This window comes from Phoxinus phoxinus (assembly GCF_949152265.1).
Source record: "Phoxinus phoxinus genome assembly, chromosome: 7".
NCBI classification, from domain to species: Eukaryota; Metazoa; Chordata; class Actinopteri; order Cypriniformes; family Leuciscidae; genus Phoxinus; species Phoxinus phoxinus.
The window spans coordinates 15943813-15966146 of record NC_136882.1 but is presented as its reverse complement, the minus strand read 5'-3'; the positions used below and the strand labels follow the sequence as shown (position 1 = coordinate 15966146).

Sequence of the window (22334 nt, the reverse complement as noted above, 5' to 3'; positions counted from 1 at the left end):
ATATACACAACTATATATTTGTATGTTTTAGTACAATTATATGCAGGGAATTGTACTGATTACTATAATTTATATACAGAAGAGTTTGTTTGTGTTTTTTTTTTTTTTTTTTTGCAAGAAACTGACACTTAATCAGCAAGGATACATTAAATTGATCAAGTGACCGTAAGGACTTAAATTGTTAAATATATATATAATGCTTTTCTTTTTAACTTTCTATTCATCAAAGAATAAAAAAAAGTATGACTGTTTCCTTAAAAATATTAAGCAGCACGACTGTTTTCAACATTGATAATAAGAAGAAATAATTATTGAGCATCAAATCAGAATATTAGAATGATTTCTGAAGGATCATGTGACACTGAAGACTGGAGTAATGATTGCTGAAAATTTAGCTTTGATCACAGGAAAAAATTACATTTTAAAATATAATGTTAAATGAACAGAAAACAGTTATATTGTATTGTAATAATATTTCACATTATTACTGTTTTACTGCATTTTGATAAAATAAATGCAGTATTGGTAAGCATAAGAGACTTTTCAAAAACAGAAAAATCATACAACCCCAAACTTTTGAACAGTTTAGACATTCTACTAAGTATAAGTAACTTTACAACTACATGTCAACAACCAGTAATAGTAGACCGTCTGCTCAATATCTGCTAACACTTTACTTTGATGCTCCCCAACAGACATTCTACTGACCAAAAGTAACTTTGCAACTACATGTCAAATTATTATACTAATCCTAACAGTCTAATAATACTTTAATGACTGGCAGTTGACATGTAATTGCAAATTAATGAGAGTTATTTTACATGCAGTTATAAAGTTATTTAAACAGTAGTTAATAGTAGAATGTCTAATTGAAATAAAGTGTAACCGCCGTAATATGAATTGAAAAGTTGGTTATTCCTGGTGTTCACACAATGAAAACACATTTTTACTATGTTTTTCTTATATTATACATTTGGAGTCTACAGTTTAGTTGGAATGATATATTCTCAACTAAACATTCTGTGTCTCCCAGCAATACACCACATTATGAACACGCTTTTCATAGTTGTCTCCTCTTCAGCCCAGAATACGGTTTCATGACTGGACATGAGCGTTCGGCTCCATTCCTCCGGCTCAGATGCAGAAGCTGACTCTAACCCCGAGTTAAACACAGTTTACATCTCACTTATTCACACTTCAGTGGAGTAGGGGCACGTCAAGCACCCTGCGAGAGTGAGGGAGGAAAAAAAAAACTGACAGCGTTTCAAGAAGGTTTAGGGGAATATTTTGTTCTTTTTCTGCACAGCAAACAGCAGCTGTCTGGGTGTCAGAGGCTCTGACACGACGCTTTGTAAATTCCAGTCTGCTGCCTCCCTCAAGCACGCCGCATACATTTTCAGACCTGTTGCCTTCCATCAATAGTTTTAAATGCCTTTAACCGTGCAGGTGGGCAACAGCTCTCACTGACCTCAGATGATTCTCCGCTGATACTGCGACTGAAGAAAATCGGAGGTAAACATACGAAAAATTGGTTGCCTCGTTTCTAAAATATAAAGAAAACTGTACACTTTCATGTATAAATGTATACTCTGAAAAAAAAATATGTTTTTTCAAATGTTTTTTTTTTAAGTATAATTTACATACAGTACTAGTCAAAAGTTTGGGGTCGGTAAGATGTTTTCATGTTTTTTGAAAGAAGTTTCTTATGCTCACCAAACTGCTTTTATTTGATTAAAAATACAGGGGAAAGAGTAATATTATTACAATTAAAAATAACAATTTTCTATTTAAACATTACATTAGATTTATACTAAGAAATATACTAAGCTGAATTTTCAGCATCATCACTCCAGTCCTCAGCTAGTGTCACGTGATCCAGAAATAATGTTAACATGATGATTTGTTGTTTAAGAAAGATTTCTTATTATTATCAATGTTTAAAAGAATTGTGCTGCTTAATATTTTGTGAAAACCATGATACATTATGTTCAGGATTCTCTGAGATTGGGACTGCACATTTTAGAGTGGCCTTTTATTGTGGCCAGCCTAAGGCACACCTGTGCAATGTCTAATCAGCATCTTGATATGCCACACCTGTGAGGTGGATGGATTATCTCGGCAAAGGAGAAGTGCTCACTAACACAGATTTAGACAGATTTGTGAACAATATTTGAGAGAAATAGGCCTTTTGTGTACATAGAAAAAGTCTTAGATCTTTGAGTTCAGCTCAAGAAAAATGAGGGTAAAAACAAAAGCGTTGTGTTTATAATTTTGTTCAGTGTATATATAAATAAATATATATTATAACCTCCCTCTGTTTTGATTTACTTGTGTATGTAGAATTGTTTTATTGTGTATTTAATTATGTTGCTTGGTTAAGCACGCATGACTAATAAGGGAAAAAAGACTTTCCTTAGTACAGCAGGGAGTCAGTAGCAGTGTGCTCAGCCTAACTCATCTTTGGGTCTTCATTCAAACCTGAACATTCTCACAAACCCTCAACTTACTCTCCACTGCCTACTAAAGCTCAGGATCTACCGGGATAAAAGCCCCCAGGGCTGCCCCTCGGGCCTTGCTTTCAACGCAACTATAAGGAAACACGGTTCTCTTCCAGACCTCCAGCTGTTTAGAGCGACAGACAGTGTGCTGCTCCACTCCATTCAGTCAATTATGTCTAACAACCAGCCCAACAGAGGAGCATGACTTCATAATCCAGTAGAATGATCCTAATATATAACCGTTCATGGGCATGAATACAGATAAACAAGTTTAATAAAGCACCATGTTAAACTGAAAGAGAGGACATTGTGCTCTGATCCATGATCTATCCAATGCTCTACTACAGACGAACCAATTTGGAAATATTGATCAATTAGGCCTAAGCAATAGCCAATAAACTGCAGCAGACCTGACACACGATGCAGACCTGACACATCCGATTTATCTCAAATCATTACAGTCAGTTCAGAGTTTTTAAACTCATGTAAGACAGGGCTGGCGAGGAAACTCGCCAAAACTGTGTTGTTTGACCGTTCAAGCACTTTAAGATGCAAAAGAGCACTAAATGTGGTTCTGCAGTGCTGTTTGTGCGATCATTTTAGGTGTGTGTTCACAGAAAGCCATTTCACAGACAGAATGCCAAGAATCCCATTAAGTAAGTTTGCATTAAACAGTAAACAATGCATCTAAAAAATGAAAGTGTTAATTTTGACAGCTCTAAATATTATTTAATCCCCCAAAAAGTATACAAATATTTTCAATCAAAATATTAGCAGGTCTTAAAATAAAGTAAATACAACTCAAATGAACAACAACACATGACATATTGCACTGTGTCATTACTTATTTAACATAGGCCAAAATAGAGAAGCAATGGGTGAAGAACTAAGTACACCCTTACTGCTTCCATAGGAGTTTGCTGCTCTAGAGCATTCAGGTGTGTGTTCAGGTGAATGGCAAAGGAGGAAAGACATCCGCAATGATCTTAGAGAAGCAATTTTTGCTGCCATTTAGGAAGGGTTATACAGCCATTTCCAAACAATTTGAAGTCCATCATTCTACAGTGAGGAAGATTATTCACAAGCGGAAAACGGTCAAGACAGTTGCCAATCTTCCCAGGCGTCCACTCCTGGGAAGATTGGCAACTGCCCAGCAGATTCACACCAAGATCAGACTGTGCACTGCTCAGAGAAATCACAAAAAACCCAAGAGCTACGTCTCTACAGGTCTCAGTTAACATGCTAAATGTTAAAGCTCAAGACAGTAGAAAAAGACTGAACAAGTATGGCATGTTTGGAAAGGTTGCAAGGAGAAAGTCTCTTCTCTATAAAAAAAGAACATGGCAGCACGGCTTGCATTTGTAAAGTTGCAACTGAACTAACCTCAAGACCTCTGAAACAATGTCCTTTGGACAGACGAGACCAACGTGGAGATGTTTGGCAATAATGCACAGTGCCACGTTTGGAGAAAACCAAACACAGAAAATCAGACAACACAGAAAAACCATCAAGCATGGTGCAGGGGTGGAGAGTTGGGCTTGTGTTGGAGCCACAGGAACTGTGCACCTTGCAGTCATTGAGTCAACTATGCAGTCATTGAATCAACTATGAATTCATCTGTATACCAAAGTATTCCAGAGTCAAATGTGAGGCCATCTGGCATAATTGGGCCATGTAACAGGACAATGATCCCAAGCACACCAGAAAATCTACACCAGAATGGCTGAAAGAGAAAAGAATCAAGCTGTTAAACTGGCCCAGTCAAAGTCCAGACTTCAGACTGATTGAAATGATGTGGGACCTTAAAAGAGCTGTGCATAAACAAATACAAGCAAACCTCAATGAACTGAAGGAGTGCTGTAAGGAGTGAGCCAAAAATCCTCCCACAATGATGTGAGAGACTGATAAAGTCATATAGAAAATGATTCCTTCGAGTTATTACTGTTAAAAGTGGCTCTACCAGCAACTGAATCATAGGGTGTACTTAGTTTGCCACCCATGGCTTCTCCATTTGGGCTTTACTTTTGTTAAATAAATAATGACAGTGTAATATGCCATGTGTTGTTGATCATCTGAGGTTGTATTTTCCTAATTTTTAGACCTGCTAAGGACCAAATGTTTTTTTATTATGTCTTGAAATTCAAAAGGGTGTACTTTATTTTTTCACATGACTGTACACACATTTTATCAGACTAAAAAAAACTAAATTCAGATAGACCGCCAATGCAGGAATATGTTGTTTGAAGAATAAGATGGTGTAATTACAACATCTACCAGCAGACCCCTGCTGTGCAGCCCTGCTCCATACTCTTTTGTTCCTATATGACTTCCTGTATTATAAGATTATTTCCTTTCTTTTCATTCTCTTGCAAAAAGAATAAAGTTCTTCCTCAACCAGGAATTAAATTCAGATGGCAATCACCCAAAGAAACAGTGAAAAAGAACTGAGCCATGACTGTGGATTTATGAAACCGTCATCCTGAGTTTTTCTCATCATCAGACAGAGAAAAAAAAAGAAAGCAGACAGTGATAGAGAAAGAGAAAAAGATACAGGCAGACAGAATTGTAAGGATCTCCACTGGCGGTCGAAAGGGCCTTCCTGTGGGGCTTGTCTCTGTCACACAGTGTGTGGATCTCTGCTATAAGCTCAGTCTAATCAAAACTCTTCAATACAGAGCACTGACACCCTGAACAAATGAGTCACAACAAGACTGACAATAAAACGGAATGAGAACAACTATTTACAGTAACCACTATAAATAAAATCATATTCAAAGTCTGAGTATCACCCATAAACACATTTATAAAGAAGAGGTCAACATTATAAGTGAAGTGTGACATGTAATTGTTTTGTTTTTTAATGTAAAAATACTCTCTCCTATCCCAACTCAATGTGCAGATACAACTATACAGAATTCATGGATTGATTCGACTGAAAATATCGCAGCTGTGGTTTGTTTGACTTTAAAAACACTTAAACGAAGCTGTATCTTATTTTGTCCCCTAAATGCAAATTAATTGTAGTCAAAGTGTCTTGAAAACAATTAAGAAAAAAAGAACACTGAATTATAATTTCCCAACCTTTCAATGAGCCTCATAATTAAACTGATTTTGATACTGTACCCTTAAGATGTCTGCATGTACTGTAAATAGCCTCTGTTCTGATTGGCTGGACTTTTGGCATTGCGTAAAATTCACACTGTATTTCATCAAGGTGAACCAATTTATGAATAATAACTGTGCATATGCGAACACAAGTGATTCCTGATTTTCATAATGTCTCCTTTGAAATCCACTGCAACAACAACAATTTTTTTTTTTAAATAAATAAATCTCACTTAGTATTTGTGTTTTGTTTTCCAGTACAAATACTTAAACAGGCTTAGATCAAGATTAATTTACTTGAGAAACAAAATATCTGCCAAAAAATGTTTTTAAAGAGAAAACAATTTTTTCTTAGTGTATTGGCAGACTTTTTTCTTGTTTTAAGCAAAAACTACTTAATTTTGACAAATCTTTCAAAAAAAAAAAAAAAGACAACATCTAATGTAATTTTTCTTCTGAAGTAAATGCATCTTCATTTAAGAGTGTTTATATGTTTGTACTGGGGAAACAAGACACAAATACTGAATAAGAAAAGCATTTATGCAGCTTACTTTCTATCCTATTTCAACCCCTCAGTCCATTTCTCAATGTTCTAGATTCAAAAGACGTCCGAGTTAAGCACCTTTCCATCATCATATGAACAGTGGACTCTAAATTCAGCAGACCTCCATTAAGCATCAGAGTTAAGCAGCTATGTCCTACAATGACAAGGAACAAGAGTGAACACCTTAAGCACAATTAGAAAGACTGGCCTTCCCTTCCCATAGTTCCTCAGCATCCATCACTCTCAGTCATGAGCGATTAGCTTTGCGTGATGGTTTCACTGGATGTGCACATGACTCACTAGCTTATTCCTCAGTCTCAGATCACGCTGCTCCGGTTCCTATTGGTCGGACAAGAGCCGAAGGCCATTAAAGTAGAGGGTAACTGATGGTGTGTCAGCAACATGATGAGTTTAGATTTAGACTCATGGGATCAAGGCAGATGGAGACAAGAGGGACGTTCTGCTCTCTGGTCTAAAACTGTAGGCCTGAGGGTCTTTACTCATCACTGTTTCTCTTCATCTTTATCTCTTCATTGTCGAATTTCTTTTACTTCTCTACTGCTGGTTAAGAGAAGTAGTCAATGAAATACAGTCAGTTGAAAAAAAAATCATGCACATTTAATATCACCTAGACTTGCCTTTATCAGAATATTTTTGTGCATGTAAAGACAGTCAATGATGAGCTGCTAGCTCGGAATAAAAGGATCTGACGGGTCAGTGAGGATTTAATGAAATGCTTAAGTGATCCTACAGACTCAACCTCAGGATATCAAACCCCTGGGGTTTCACCAAGCCCGCAGAAAATGTATAGACATATGTCAAAAATATTTGTAGGGTCAAGTATTGATCCTTATTGAAAGAACACCCTGGATGCACTTAAATCTGGAGCTATTGATGAAACCCAACCATAACAAAAAATAAATCAATGGTCTTTTCAATCTCATCATTGACAATGTGTTTTAGGGATAGAGGGATAGAGGCAAAGAGTGTGTGTGTGTGTGTGTGTGTGTGTGTGTGTGTGTGTGTGTGTGTGTGTGTGTGTGTGTGTGTGTGTGTGTGTGTGTGTGTGTGTGTGTGTGTGTGTGTGTGTGTGTGTGTGTGTGTGTGTGTGTGTGTGTGTGTGTGTGTGTGTGTGTGTGTGTGTTCGGGGTGTTCGGTTGTCAACAACATGACAAACATTCATGTATAACATACGTATAAATGTACCACAACCATACGGACAAAGAGAAGAGCTGGGTAGAAATTGCCTCGGTTTTGAACGTACCAGGTGAATGTAGAAAGCTGCTAGCGCTATAAGCTAATAAGATGGTGTAAACATTTTAGCCCTTAAAGCTAGCGTTAGCTAGCGTACTACTGTTAACAGATATTAAAATCGGCAGTTTAAAATCGCACCTCCAGTTCTTGCTGAAGAACAGACAATCCATTTCGTCGTACTCCAAGATCACCTGAGGGTCCCTCTGTCATGATATTTTAAATATCTTGTAATGTGTGAATGTAAAGATTCTCCTTATGATGCAACCAGATTTCAGAATCAGTTCGATTTTAACTGATTTTAAAGATCATAAAAACCAAATGTGAGCTGTTATTCATGGAAAATCCCCTTTGGCTGCAACTCTCAGCTTTCGGTCTTATTAAAGACAGAAAAGACATCCCGACTTCCACCAGAACTCAGATGATGTACAGATGTCTTAATTTACAGTTACAGCCTGTCAATAAAGACAATGTTGGACATTGTTAGTCAAGTTTAACAACATTTTACAAGATTTCTGCACATCATCAGAGAGCCCCATGAACTATGGGAGTTTACAGTGATGTCATGGAACAATTCCTAAACATGTCAGAAGTGATAAAAGCGTACAGGTTGGTCTGTGTAGAAGATAACCGCTCTGCCAGACTTCCACACGCAGATCTTAACCACAAGGCCTCAGGTGACACTTGCCAGACGCCCTACAGTGGAAAGAGACCTCTGAGCTAAACCATGTACTTCCTCTCTCCTTCATCTGACTCGTCCTAAATCACAATCAGTCTCATGCCGTCCTATTTCTTTCTTTCACATCCCTGCTTTTCCATCCCTCGTTCTCTCCCCCTGGCCCATCTCACGCCTGACAGCATGACAAATGCTGCGTTAGACACTCGGCTGCCATGTGGCCTGTTTCGGATTAGGCAGGAGATCGCGGCAGAGATGTTTACACTGCCCATCAGTGCCGGTACTTCAGTGGACTGCAAGGTCAGGATGGAAGAGAGAGACCTGTGCATACGGTCAATGGGGAGAGGTTGAGAGTGCCAGAGGTAATTTTAAACAGCAGCTCCTGAGGGACACATTACCCACAAGGCCAACAAAGAGACACAAAGGTTAGAGACAGCGTCAATGAGAACAACATGGAGAAGCTTGGAAGAACCGAGGGAAATGATCTCAAACCGATTTGTTTAATCTGACAGTTTGTTTCAAAGAACCAGTCAAAAATGATCCTTGATTCACCATTCAGATGTGTTCTGTCTATGTTTTTATTTTTATAACCTGTATGACACAAAAGATGATGGTAACCAAACAGTTTTGCTGACCATTGACTTCCATTATATGGACCATAAAACAGAAGAAAGAAAGTCAAACAGGATTGGAATGACATGAGTGTGAGTAAATGAAGGCACCATCTTAATTTTTGAGTGAACGATCCCTTTAATTACTGGTTTATCACTCTAGTTTCAATTAAGCTACAGTATCAGTCTAAAGTTTGGATCCTTTATTATTACCATTTTCCTCATTTAATAACAATAGTCAAGTACAACTATGAACTATCAAATAGTCATTACAACTATGAAACTAACAGTGTTTTATTAAACTATCTTATATGTTAGCTTCCACCCTTTGTCTACTGTATATTACAGGTCTGTACACTGAAATTATTCAAGGTCTTATCAACCTTATTTTTTATTCATATGTTGCTTTGCAATGAAGGCATGCTTTGTCTGCTATCAGATACAAAAATTAGATGAATATTTAGTTAATCGCTTCCAAAGTTTTCACTGGTATTGTACATTGAGTCGAACGGGGCTTTATAAATCCAACAGGTCATCCATTTAACAGTTATACTCCCAAAGTCTGAATGCTTTGCAATTTAGATCAATCAAATAACATTTGTCCCAGTGTTTGATTTGTATTAAAAGGGTCATAGACGTGATGCTCATTTTTTGTGTCCATATGATTTATTTAATTTAATAGGGTTAACATTTCAAAATAAAAATGGCAAATTTGCTCTTGCATGCATTCTCTGTTTTGAGGACCAAGACTCATTTTGAGAGATTATTTGGGGGATGATTGCAAAAATGTCAATGTGGTGTAGCCGTAAAAACTATGTACCAAATAATTGATCTTGTTTAAAAAAGGTGAAATTCTCAATAAAACACCTTATCAGCTAGTTTGGCATAATCTTACATTATAACTATTTAACAGTAAATAAAAGTAAATGGAACACCATTGTTCTGAATTTTATAAATAATCATGCGAGTCAAGTCAAATTTCTGACGTCTCAAGGTGTTGTAACCTCCATTCAATGAGCCATTTTGTTAATATTGTGTAAGAAGACCATGTGACAAGAAATTATATCACAGAGAAGGACCCCTGGGGACACTAACTGCTGCATGCAAATGTAAGTAACTCTCTTTAAAATGTGGACATTTTTAGGGTATGGTCAGGTATTCTTAAAGGGCACCTATTATGACATTAAAAATGTTCCTAATGTTGTTTAGGGAGTCCCCAACAACAGTTTTACGTGCATGCAATGTCAAAAAACACTTTTGTTGTCGTATAATATGCATTTATTTTTACCTGATTTGCTCACCGACTCCCAAATGATTCGTTCAACGACTCCTTTTCCAAACCCCTCCTTTGCGCGACGCTAATCTGCGTTGATTGGTCAGATGACCCAGCAGTGTTTACAGAGATAATACTTATTTTTAACACGGAGTACAATGATGCTTTTATCAATTTAATTTTGTTATAATAATGATTATAGTCCACTGCTTTAGTTTGTAGTAAAAAACTAAAAATAAGATAAAGAATTTAATGTTATGTTAGCGAGCATATCTCAGAGTTCATATTGTAAAAGCACAATCAGTCTTTGTTTGCGTTAGCCCGATGCATAAACATAACGTTTTTACAAAAAAAAATACAAAAAAATACAGTTACGTTACTACGAGGTATTCCTCTATTCTTTAAGACAACTCCGAAAACAACGACAAACACTTCCCATATCTCAATACATGCCATTGAAGACCTAGAAGCTAAACGGTGCTTACACAACAAACAAAATAATAATTAAGCATGCTACATAAAACATAAAAGCAACAATTATTAATAACACTTACAGGTTGTGATACGGAGGAGGAAGCTGATGCAAATACACTTGGAACTGAACCTTCCTTCAATATCAGCCGGCTCGCGAATCCCAGTTTGAGTGCATTTAAGTTGGTAAAGCAATCGTCTTCAAAATGGCGCGAACAAAGCACAGGCTCGGACTGCACTTCTGTGGTATAGTTGTATATATGAATTGTAGCCACTTAGTCTTCAAATGCTCCTCCTTGGGCAGATGAAAAAAGTTTGCTTTTGAGCCGCACTTCAGAACACAGCGTCTCGTCGCCGTGATATTTTCCCTGGCCTTGGAGCGCAATAAGTGGGCGTATCGTATTCAAATAGCTTGACAAGTTGACGTCATCTAGTCAGAGAAAAAGCTTCGGTCTTCTAACGATTCATAAAAATGACTCCGAGTCGACTCTTACTTTTGAAAGACAATAACTTTATATACGGTGCACTTTCATATTTCAAACTTTGCAGGATGTTTTTGTTCACTTAGATCTATGTTACACACTACATGAAAGGTAAATTTCAAAATTCCATAATAGGTGCCCTTTAAGTATATGTAAAAAGGTATGACCCCTGGAATACATTGATCATTCATCATTATTATAAAAATGAGTATTAACTTCAAAAAATAACATTTTAAATCTTAACAAATAAACAATTTAAATGTAGCCAAATGCCTACATAGGTGTACATGATAATGCTTGTCAAAATTGATAGAAAATCCCAGTGTTTGATTTTTATTAAAAACGATCAGATTGTTGTCCAACAGATGTTCAAAAGTTATTATAAGGTCACATTAAAATAAAAGTCTCGGAAAGTGTGTCTTTTTGCTACTTTTCAAAAGCATTTTTTGTGTAGATTTTATTGTTTACCCTTGTCCCACATTTTAAACTAGAACTTGTGATCAGAATATTTTTATTGGCCTATGTAATTTGGCAAAGCTTTAAATTTGTAAGTGTGAAAAATTGTATGAAACATAAACTGTATAAATCGTAATTTCCTCCACAATGCTATTAAGCATAATACATGATTCGAGATGTGATGGAAATGACACCGTTGTGGAAATGTTCATGACTTAAAAAAAAAATGTAATGATTAATATCCTGTAGAACATTGCAAACAGATTAAATTAAACTAGGGAGAGTTTGAAAAAATTTCAGGGAGTTTTTCTCTTTTTATTGAAAGTCCACAAGGCCAAAAGTCCCCATAGTTGAAGAAACACCCATAAGCCCTGAACTGCGCTAGTAATTATTCAGCAGCCCAACAATCTCACTTCCTCTCAAAATGAGTATTTCCAATTTCCAACTATTTCCAACCGAAGAACGCAGAGCAACTTTAAGTGTTTCTCCAACTTAATATTAAAAGTGAGCCCCATGAGTGATGAGAACTGTCTAAAGGCTGCTCCAGTGTGACAAACTAATTAAAGTCTTTCTCATGCTTTAACTCAAGCATTCTAATGCCAGACATTTAACGTGCTGAATGTTTAAACGTGTCGGAAAGACACAACCTCTCCCTTCTAACAGCTCACGTCTCATTAGATATCACTGAAATAGATGTGCGACAACCACATGCACGTCTGCTCTAATAAAACAAACAATGTCCCTTTCTAACAGAAGATAAGCAACGAATGAAATGCTGCAGTTGAGCCAATAGAAGAAAAGAAGAAACGATTAAGATGTCCTGACCAGAACCAGAGCCACCGAATGAACCTTCTACCAAACTACACTGATGAAATCATATCAAGCGTGTGGGGAATCTCTACTAGTGAGAGTGTGTGTACTCACTGACAGACTCCAGATGACACTGCTGGTCTCAATAGACCTCTGGGCATACTTATCAAAGCAGACATCACTAGTGCAAACATATGTGTGCTAAACAGCCCACAGTGCCACAACAACATCCCTTCAAATCAAATTAAAATGATCTACGAGTTCACATACTCACTGATTGAACATGTAAACAGTCACTTCTGGCACGCCAATACCCCCAAAACAACTTCAAATGCTGGAAAAACCATGACACATTACCCTTTTCTCTAAGGACAGAGACATACTCTATACATGCACACAAGTGCAGATGCGAACATGGTCCCTCTGTACATACAGCGAGGCACAAAATATAAGCAACAAATGAAATTGCTTATATTTTCTAATTAGACTGTCTCCGTTCTGTTTTTTTCTCCGACACATTTATAATGATTACTTTTGCCTGTGCACTGCGGCAAACTTTATGCATGCGCTTGAGCGCTTAAAGGGATAGTTAACTTTAAAAATAAAATGCTGTCATCATTTACTCATCCTCAAGTTGTTTCAAACCTGTATGAATGTCTTTCTTCTGCTGAACACAAAGGAAGATATTTTGAAGAATGTCAGTAACCAAACAGTTAACTGGTCCCATTGACTGCCATAGTATTTTATTTTCCCTACCATGGAAGTCAATGGGACCAGTTAACTGTTTGGTTACTGACAAAATATCTTCCTTTGTGTTCAGCAGAAGAAAGACATTCACACAGGTTTGAAACGTCAATGATGACAGAATTTTCATTTTAAAGTGAACTATCCCTTTAAATATATATTTCAAAATCTTATTGACCCTACAATTTTGAGCTGTACAATATATACATATTAAATGCTTTTTTTGTAATTATATTTAATTCAAATTACAAAATGGTTTAAATGTATATCTATAAACATATCTACAAGTTTAACCAGCTTTAATTTGCTCAGCTGGATTGTCTCCAAACTATCGCTCCACGATGACAGAGTAGTCCGGAGGCGAAGACAAAAACGATCGTATAACTGGCCATAAATCTTTAAACAAATGCCCAATATAATGCCCCATGTGGCAATGCTAAGAAAGCAATCTGTCCTTATATGTTTTAACTCTTCTAAAGTGCTTTGCAATGCATGCAACTACACATGAAAGCTAGCTAAAAGCAGCGGTGTTGACATACTTGCATACGATTTGGGAACTCTACATCAAATTCTGCTCTGCCCGGACGATGAACAATGCATTCAAAATGCTGAAATAGATTTTTTTTGTCTTTCTGCTTTGTGAATTAATTGGGGTAATAAAACAAACCTATAGAGCATAAAATAGCATTAGAGAGCTGCTCTGGTAACAGGGATTTCCCAGGTCATCATATAACTAAATGAAAGGTGGCTGATTGGATTGTGAAGATGTGTGCACTTCCTGTGTTCATGGATGGCTGAGTGCTGAGCATTCATTTGGATTGCAGGAATAATCCACTTAGAGAGGCGGGTCAGGCCATACGCTAGGTATTTGGGGAAATACCAGGGTGTGCGTCTCATTGATTTGGAAGGTGGTTTCTTAATGATACATCTTTGCAGGGATCATGAGTTTCATTTCATTCAGTTACATTTTTGAGGTGTGTGCAGAATATTGTGCAACCACAGATCGCGAAGGCAGATTGTTTGTTATAGTCTTTGTCGAATGTGTGCCAAATCAGTCCCTGACCACACGTCCAGTGATTCGATCGCAATGCATCTTGGGTGCATTCATACCTTTTAATAACACTTTTTAATATAGACAATCATAAGGGAGTTTCACACTTGAAATAGTTAATCCTGGGTTATTCCAAACCCTGGTAAACAGAATACTGGGTTATCTTCCTTCACATTTCACTGCTCATAATTAACATGCGGTTAAAAATTAATCCTGGGTATTCATAAACTACAGTTTCACACTGTTCATTCCTAAACCCTGGGTTAACGTCCTTATTTGTAGATTTGTGAAATCGGTGTCACGGATTGGATGAATGCTGCACTGCACACAATATGTTTAAAGGATAAAGGATCTAGCATTGCGCTTCCTCATGTTGCCGACTATAATATCCTGAATGGACATAAAGGTTAGAATGAAATGTTCTCTTCTTCCCTCCAATCGTCATGTTTTCTGTCACCATTTGACATTTTTCTCCTCAAACACTGAAACTATTGTTTAAATAGCGTGCTGCGTTTCTGTAACTGTTCAAAGCACGTGAATATGAAGCATGCTATTGGTTGTCGGTTGCTAAGCATCTAATAACATACTAACACTGCATCTTTTTACACTGCACACGTTTGGCACCGCCATGCGAGGTTAACACCGCGAAATCTGTGCTAACCCTGCTTCTAAATTACAAGTGTGAAACGTTCCTTTACCCAGGTTAAAAGCAGTGTTTAGAACGACGATTCGGGGTTAAGTGCAGTGCTGCAGGGATGATGTCTTTTTTGTAGGCCAAAACCCAAAAACAAGCACTGAGGTCAATGGGTTTGTTAAATGGATTTTTTAACAAATACCTAAAATAAGGTCTGTGGTGAACACAAGCTCAGGATATTTTTACGTGTTTTTCAACAACATAAAATACAGCAGTAATAAAGCTTTTACGGTACTTGTTTTGAAATAAGTGGATGCTAACAAGTGGCTAAATGGGACAACCGAGGTTGTCTGGGACAGGTAAACTCAACTTATCGAATCACTAGTCGCTTTCACAGCCTTTTTGAGTTTATGATCACGCTCTAACTCAAACTTTCAGAAAAAATTTTTTAAAACATAGACTGAAAGAGTTGTTGGAAGATTAATGGTGGTCACAATGAAGCCATGTGACCGTGTTGTAGTTCGTTTATAGCCTAGCCAAGAGTATTTAGCGCATTTAGTCTACAAAATTCATTAAATTTGCATTACCGGTAATTTGTAAAGATTATCATGATGAACAAATTTGTAAGAATAAACCTTTGTTGGCCACAGTTTTGTTCTGCAATAATACAAAAGCCGGTTGAAAAATCCTATTGTATTAATCCTATTTTGTCAAGGGAACCAGGTGATGCTGAATTCAGTGCGAGGCAACAAAAATACACCATCGCTACAGCATTCTATCAAAAACACATGTTAATATCAGATGTAAGAACTCCTTGAGACCCCTGGATTCTGCTAGACAGAGCGCACGGACCGGTTCATGTTCACACAGTGTGTGTGAACATCTCTTTTGAGTTACAATTTCAAACACTCTCCTACCACTTTCTCTCCCCACTCTAACATCATGTCTGCATATACAGAGGCACGTGTGATCTCTCTTTTTAACAAATGATCCAGATACAGACGTGTGTCAGACCCTGTCGACGTGACAAACGGCATATTTACAGCCGTGGAGAATGAAAGAGGAAAAGATCAGTCAGTCAACTGACACCTCCACCTTGAAGTAGAGACGAGGAAACTCGAGCACTTCCCAGGAATGCCTGGATCGCGAAATAAAAAGCCGCTTTTCCAGTACGCTGAACTTTGCGAGCCCCGTGTCTACGTTTACAATGAAACTTAAAACACAAAGGGGCAGATTTACAAGGAGGCACAAAAACGCTCACACATACGAACATACATGCACACGATTCCCCGGCTTATTTTACCAAGGATTTAATTTCAGAGTGTAAACATGTTCTAAATCATACACACACTCTGACATTTAGAAGAAATAGGTGCGCGTTTTCTATATTGGAGGTGTGCGTGACATCAGACAGAGGTGAAACCAGCCCAGATGACACATGGTTCCCCGAGGTGTAGTACTACAGAACCGAAACGACTGAAGTATTCCAGACCCGTCCGAAATGAGAGAAAATGTCTTTGTCCAAAACTAATTGAAAAAATGTCTGAATTAAAATAAAAAATAAAAGTGTCTCTTTTTCTCAACTTCTCAGCAGCAACTGTTTTCTGTCTGCTGGTGAAATTCTTCAGGCAGGTTTTATTACATTTTAAAGATATGAGACACAGAGGTTGGTTGAGGTGAACTTGTGTATTAAAAGTGATACTTCAATATGAGCAAGTGCTGTAATGCAGAGAGAACACTTTCATTTGTTCATAGCTACATGAGTGAGTCAGAGCATTTCAAGCTTTAACCAGGGCCCGATTATGCCATATAATATCATCTTTCATAGTGGCAGTCTATTATTTCATTCACCATTAACTAAGAAGCGCATATGTTTGATCACAGCTCTGTTTTTCTAATGGAAATACATTACTTTTTTTCATTTTTTACAGACTGTACTTGGATCGTTTTATTGCATACATACTGGACTTGAGGGCAGAGGAGTTGACTTCAATTTCTCCTCCTTTGATTGGCTGGAAGCATGCGAGTTCAGAGTCGTAGGGTTCTGGGCTGGACTGTCCCGTTAGGCTGCTACTTGTCCTTGTTCCATTCCCAGGACTCATGGCGCCCCTCTGCTGGGCCTCTTGTTCCTCGTACACTGCGATCAGCTGCGGGACACACAGCAAAGTAAAATTCAGAGCAGATACAGTCAATATATACACAGAAAGACACAATTATAGTGGAATAGAGTGCTACTGTCAGGTTTCAGATGTAAAAATCCCATTCATTTTCCACAGGAACATTTATATGAGCTCGAATTTTGTTAATCGACGGTATATGCTTACATGATCAATACACATTTAAACTTTTTTTAAATAACCATGTACATGCATACTGTATAAATCAATAGTTTTATATTTCTCTATCGGTTTTAGTTCAATTACGTCATTTGTAATGCTTCATGGGTTTGTATCTTTTTGTCTTGTACCCTTTGTCTTTTTTTCGATTTTCAAAAACCCTTTTGCATCAAATCAAAGTTTATAATGTTGTGATTCACCTTGTAGCCGGTTGAATTGGTTCATGGCTTACAACTCTTTAACAAAGACTTTAAAAATGAATGGGAAAAATAGTTCTGGAACCAAGGCCGCTCAAAAAGTGAGCCGGCACTGTTGCATATACAAGAAAAAAAACAAGAAAAAAATGGATCATGAGAAAATAGACAGACATTATAAACCAGACAGTTCCTGTTCTAAAATAGCAAGATAGCTAAGCTCTAGATATAGCAAAGGCTGTACACAACATTTCTGAAATTAGCTACATTAAATTAAACAATATTTTGCTTACTGCAGACACAGATAATGTAAAACTGACTGACCACACCGCAATCTGTACATAATGCCAGACTTTTATTCAGAAAGGCATACGATTGATCAAAAGCGATAGAAAAGATATTTAAAATCTTACAAAAGATTTCAAATTAATGCTGATCTTTAGAAATTTAGTTTCTACTAATGACAGAATCCAGAAAAACGATCATGATTTCCAAAAATATATTAAGCAGCAGAACTGTTTTCAACATTAATAATTGGGGGGGAATAGGCTGGCGTAATGCCTGCTGAAAATTCTGTATTTGTAATATTTCAAATTACAATTTTTTTATTTTCTTTTTTTACAAATAACTGCAGTCTTGTAAGAATAATGTTACACACATTTAAAAAAACTTTTTTTTTAAAGTCTCAACAATTTTGAAAGGTAGTGGAGTGTCAGCAAGATGTTTTACAGTATAAATCAGAGTGCATTTAGAGAATAAAATAATGTACTATATGTGAAAATAAACTATTTTAATATTCAGGCAGCAAAATAGTACCCAATATATTTTACATCACACAATACACACTGGCCTTTATTACCTTGTGCATCAGGACGCGATAGAGGACATCTAAGAAGCCCAGCATGGCTAGTGTGTATTAGGTTATTCCCAGTAAGCGATGATATCCATTCACTTCACTATGAGGGTGCGAGGCCTGCCAGTTAAATACATGCATCTCACTGACATTGCATTAGACTTCTGCTGCACTGCTGTTCTAGGGGCCTCCATGAATGTGAGCCTGTGCATGTAGTGCAATGTGTGTGTATGTGAATGAATGCAGTCAGAGACAGAAAGAGGAGTTTGCTGGTAAAACCAGAAGCTTCCTGTCTGAACGAGACAGCAAGAGAGTAAACTTATAAATAAACAATACACACTGTGACATTCAGGAAAATGTGGGTGTGAGAGTGTGTGTATATGACTTAAATAAGAAAGTGCTGTAGCCAGGATACAAAATATTTCTATGAAACCGTATTTTGCATCATTTGTATTCATTATTTTGCATAATTATGTAGTATTTATCTCCATCCTTATGACAATGGGATTTTTAGATGTAATTTGCCTTGCTTATTAAAGACAAATAGTGCAGGTCATTGTGTCACTCATAGCATCAGGTTCTTATCTGCCACAGAAACGTAAAGAACCATTGATCCTAATTTTGTTCCTCTTATTATTATTATTAGTAGTAGTATGGTAGTAATAAGAGTATTAATACAAGAAATATTCCACATACTGTACAGTACCATTCAAAAGTTTGGAGTCAATAAGAATTTGTTTAAAAACAATTAATACTGTTATTCAGCAAAGATGCAATAAATTGATCAAAAGTGTCAGTAAAGACATTTGTAATTGACATTTTTTAGTTTTTTTACTTTCAATTCTTCAAAGATTCCAAAGTTTACACAAAAAAGGAGCCCCATGGGAGTCGTGTTCCATAAATTATTTGTCAATGTTTCTGTGTTCCCAACTTTCCTCGCAAAACTTTCGTGTTCCCCCGAGAAACTTTGCAGTCGCTTGCAAAGAACACAAAAGTTTTGTGAGCGAACGCAACAGTTTTGTGAGGGAACACAAAAACATTGAAATATATATTTTTCCTCCCATGACATGTTTTTCCCTTTAGGGCTCCGTACAACTGTTTTCAACATTGATACTAATAAGACATGTTTGTCAAGCACTAAATCAGCAATGATTTCTGAGGGATCATGTGACACTGAAGACTGGAGTAATGATGCTGAAAATTCAGCTTTACATCACAGGAATAAATTACATATTAAAATAATACACCAATAGAAAACGGATATTTAAAAATGTTAAAATATTTAACAATATATAGTGATAAATGCATAAGAGACTTCTTTCAAAAAACAAAATAAAATAAAATGTTGCATTCAAAATAATTTCTGAAGTTTAAATAAATCCTGCCGTAGGATTTATGCTTGGAAGTCCTTCACAGAAAAGGCAATCCCAGAATACACTGCACTTGAATTGCAATGCAATGTTTTTTGTGCAAAAAAACTTAACCAAACATGGCGGAAGAACAGATAGAAAGCCAATAGAGAAATTAAACCCATCCAAGTATACTTATAAGTCATTTATCAGTCATAATTTATAGAGAAAAACAGCGCAGGCACTGGACAAAGATGAAACCTAGAGCGTCGACCGCCTGAGTTCGCGCACACCATCAAATGGAGTATACTTTGAAAGGCTACAGGTTCGACTGTACGCATACGCTAGAATACACACAAAAAACAAAAACAAAGTATAGTTTGGACTTTTACATTGGGAATTGGGCTTTCACACTGTTAGCTTAGCGACATGCTAAAAAAAACACTATTGAAATTAATTGTGAGTTGAGCAGTAATCTATTTTTGAGCTGCTTGCTACCTGTACATACAGCGATCCGAATTAATCCCACTTGACACTGAACCTCAGTTTGGATGCTGCCTATGTAGGCAACAGACAGTAAGGCAGCTCACTGATTTTTGGAACAGAGCTATCAAGTAGGAACCTCTCATTTCCAACTTATATGTGCCACTTAGCATTACACTCAATGCAATCCTCACCTCCACTCAACCAATACATCTTCATCTATCCATCCATCCATCCCATCCGTCCATCCATCACTGATTGCTATCATTCCTTTCCCAAGACCAAAACCCTTATTTCTGATTACACCCACCGCTATTCCTGACAGATCTTCATGGCCAGAACCTCTCCACACACACACATGCTGCAGAAGGGCTGGGGCATGATCAGTGTGGAAGGGTTTTGATTTATTCACAGAGGCAGAGGGGAGAGAAACACTTCCTCGTACCAGAGGGAGGAGAGAGCATGGAGCCTTAGAAATGTCATCAATCTGCTCACCCTGGGAGGAGAGAGAGAGAGAGAGAGAGAGAGAGAGAGAGAGAGAGAGAGAGAGAGAGAGAGGAGAGAGAGAGAGAGAGAGAGAGAGAGAGAGAGAGAGAGAGAGAGAGAGAGAGAGAGAGAGAGAGAGAGAGAGAGAGAGAGAGAGAGAGAGAGAGAGAGAGAGAGAGAGAGAGAGAGAGAGAGAGAGAGAGAGAGAGAGAGAGAGAGAGAGAGAGAGAGAGAGAGAGAGAGAGAGAGAGAGAGAGAGAGAGAGAGAGAGAGAGAGAGAGAGAGAGAGAGAGAGAGAGCGCGCAAAGGGGTGTCACGCTTATATTTCTCTTTCCTTCTCTCTCTCTCTCTCTCTCTCTCTCTCTCTCTCTCTCTTTATTTGGCTCTGTGTGATGTCTCATTTATTGCTAGCAGAATGTCGACCCTCCAATAAAACTGGTTGGGCCGGTGTCCGAGGGGGAAACACGTGTAAGAGCCACCCATCTATGAGAGGAGACAGGATTCAATTCAGTTTCATCTTAACACCACCAACCGCTACCACCAAACACACACGCAAACCATTCAAATAAACACCGCAATACAAACACCTATATATGTGAAACATCAGCCACACCATTAGTACGTGAAGATAGAGAGGCCGACACGGTTTGTGCAACACACATGAATGATACCTCAAATCATGCAACTTGCTAAGAAGAGGTGTGCAATTACAGAACTTTGACAAGCAGTCAGAGTTAAGATTCCCACCTGCCAGACGACAAACTGAGTGATGAAAAAACGTCTAGACTTATTTTGAAGGAGGGATCGAGCTACAGTATGTATCAGAGATGTACTGATACATGGTCGACGACATTACTTTACTTCTTTGAGACTGACAGCAAGGTAATCTTATGTAGAAATGAGCATGCACAATTGAAAAATACAATATTGCTTGATTTCAATAATTTACAAAAAAATCAGACAGACAGAGAGACACCACAGCTCTACAAGAGTGAGCACAAGTGACAAATGCTAGGCCACAGCCTCTGTTGTTTTACCTTTAAACATATAATCCACATAGCTAATAGTCCTAATAAACATTGGCTGAAATGAAAAAAGCAAGAGTCATCTTGTTTCTTGAGGTGTAATTAGATGAACTCTAAGCAAACCTGAGGAAATTAAGACACGTGGGCCGAGGAACAGGCCTGCAGCAGGAGCCAACTCAATACTGCACTTATTTGAACCCTGGCTATTTAATCACAGCACTACCTCTATACAAGGAGAACAAATGTGTCCAAACTTACTTTAACCAAATGAGCTAAATCCATCAGCTCGATTACCCAATCTCATGGGCCCACTGGACCTGGTCGAGTTCACTTTACCATGCAAGAATCAGAAACCCCTTACACAACCTTCGGGCTTCACAGGAAACCAATACCGAAGTGTTCAGACTCCAAAATTGGATCAATAGTTTGTTATCAAGTGGAACTGCTCGACAGGGTAAATAGCCACCTCTTTCTCTCTATCCTTAGATAGTATGAGTCCTCACAATAAACCAGACAACAGCATTTTACTTGTCACCCTATAATTTAAACAACAAAGTTCACTTATATACAGAGCTGTTCATACTCCCAGCCCAAACTGTAAGTGTTTAAATATGGATTATCAGCGAGCACATCGATATCTCATTCAGCGGAGTTTGAGTGGCACAGTCGCTGTCTGAACGCTGATGACTGTTATTTCTGTAGCAGTCTAGAAGCGTTAATTACCCATATGACGGTTTTTAAACCGAGACAGACACAAAGAGGTTACAGACACACGGGCACAACAGGCACTTGGACAAGGACAGAAAGCAGCACACGTATACACAGGAGAGCACACTCGCACAGGTGTGTAAAAGGTGCGAGATCGATGGCAAATTACATCTGACAGCGGAATCAGAACCTGTCAAGCACAATAACAAAACTGACTCTATTAGTTGGAAGGAGACAATGAGAGAGAGAAGAGGAAAATGGTGGGCTGCTTCCTCCCTCCATGAAGGCTGAGGC

The 22334-nt window shown here is 37.7% G+C and overlaps 1 protein-coding gene across 6 annotated transcripts in view; it reads right to left on the bottom strand.

The window, feature by feature from the left end:
* The window catches only part of pard3bb (par-3 family cell polarity regulator beta b), a 314850-nt gene that overhangs the window by 231173 nt on the left and 61343 nt on the right, over window positions 1-22334 (bottom strand). For 5 of the 6 annotated variants that reach the window (XM_079619492.1, XM_079619489.1, XM_079619490.1 and 2 more), the window contains one exon: window positions 16570-16753. In XM_079619492.1, the coding sequence (XP_079475618.1) occupies window positions 16570-16753 (184 nt within the window). Of the gene's footprint in view, window positions 1-16569; window positions 16754-17995; window positions 18152-22334 lie in introns of those variants that run through there. The other variant, XM_079619493.1, reaches the window with a different exon arrangement.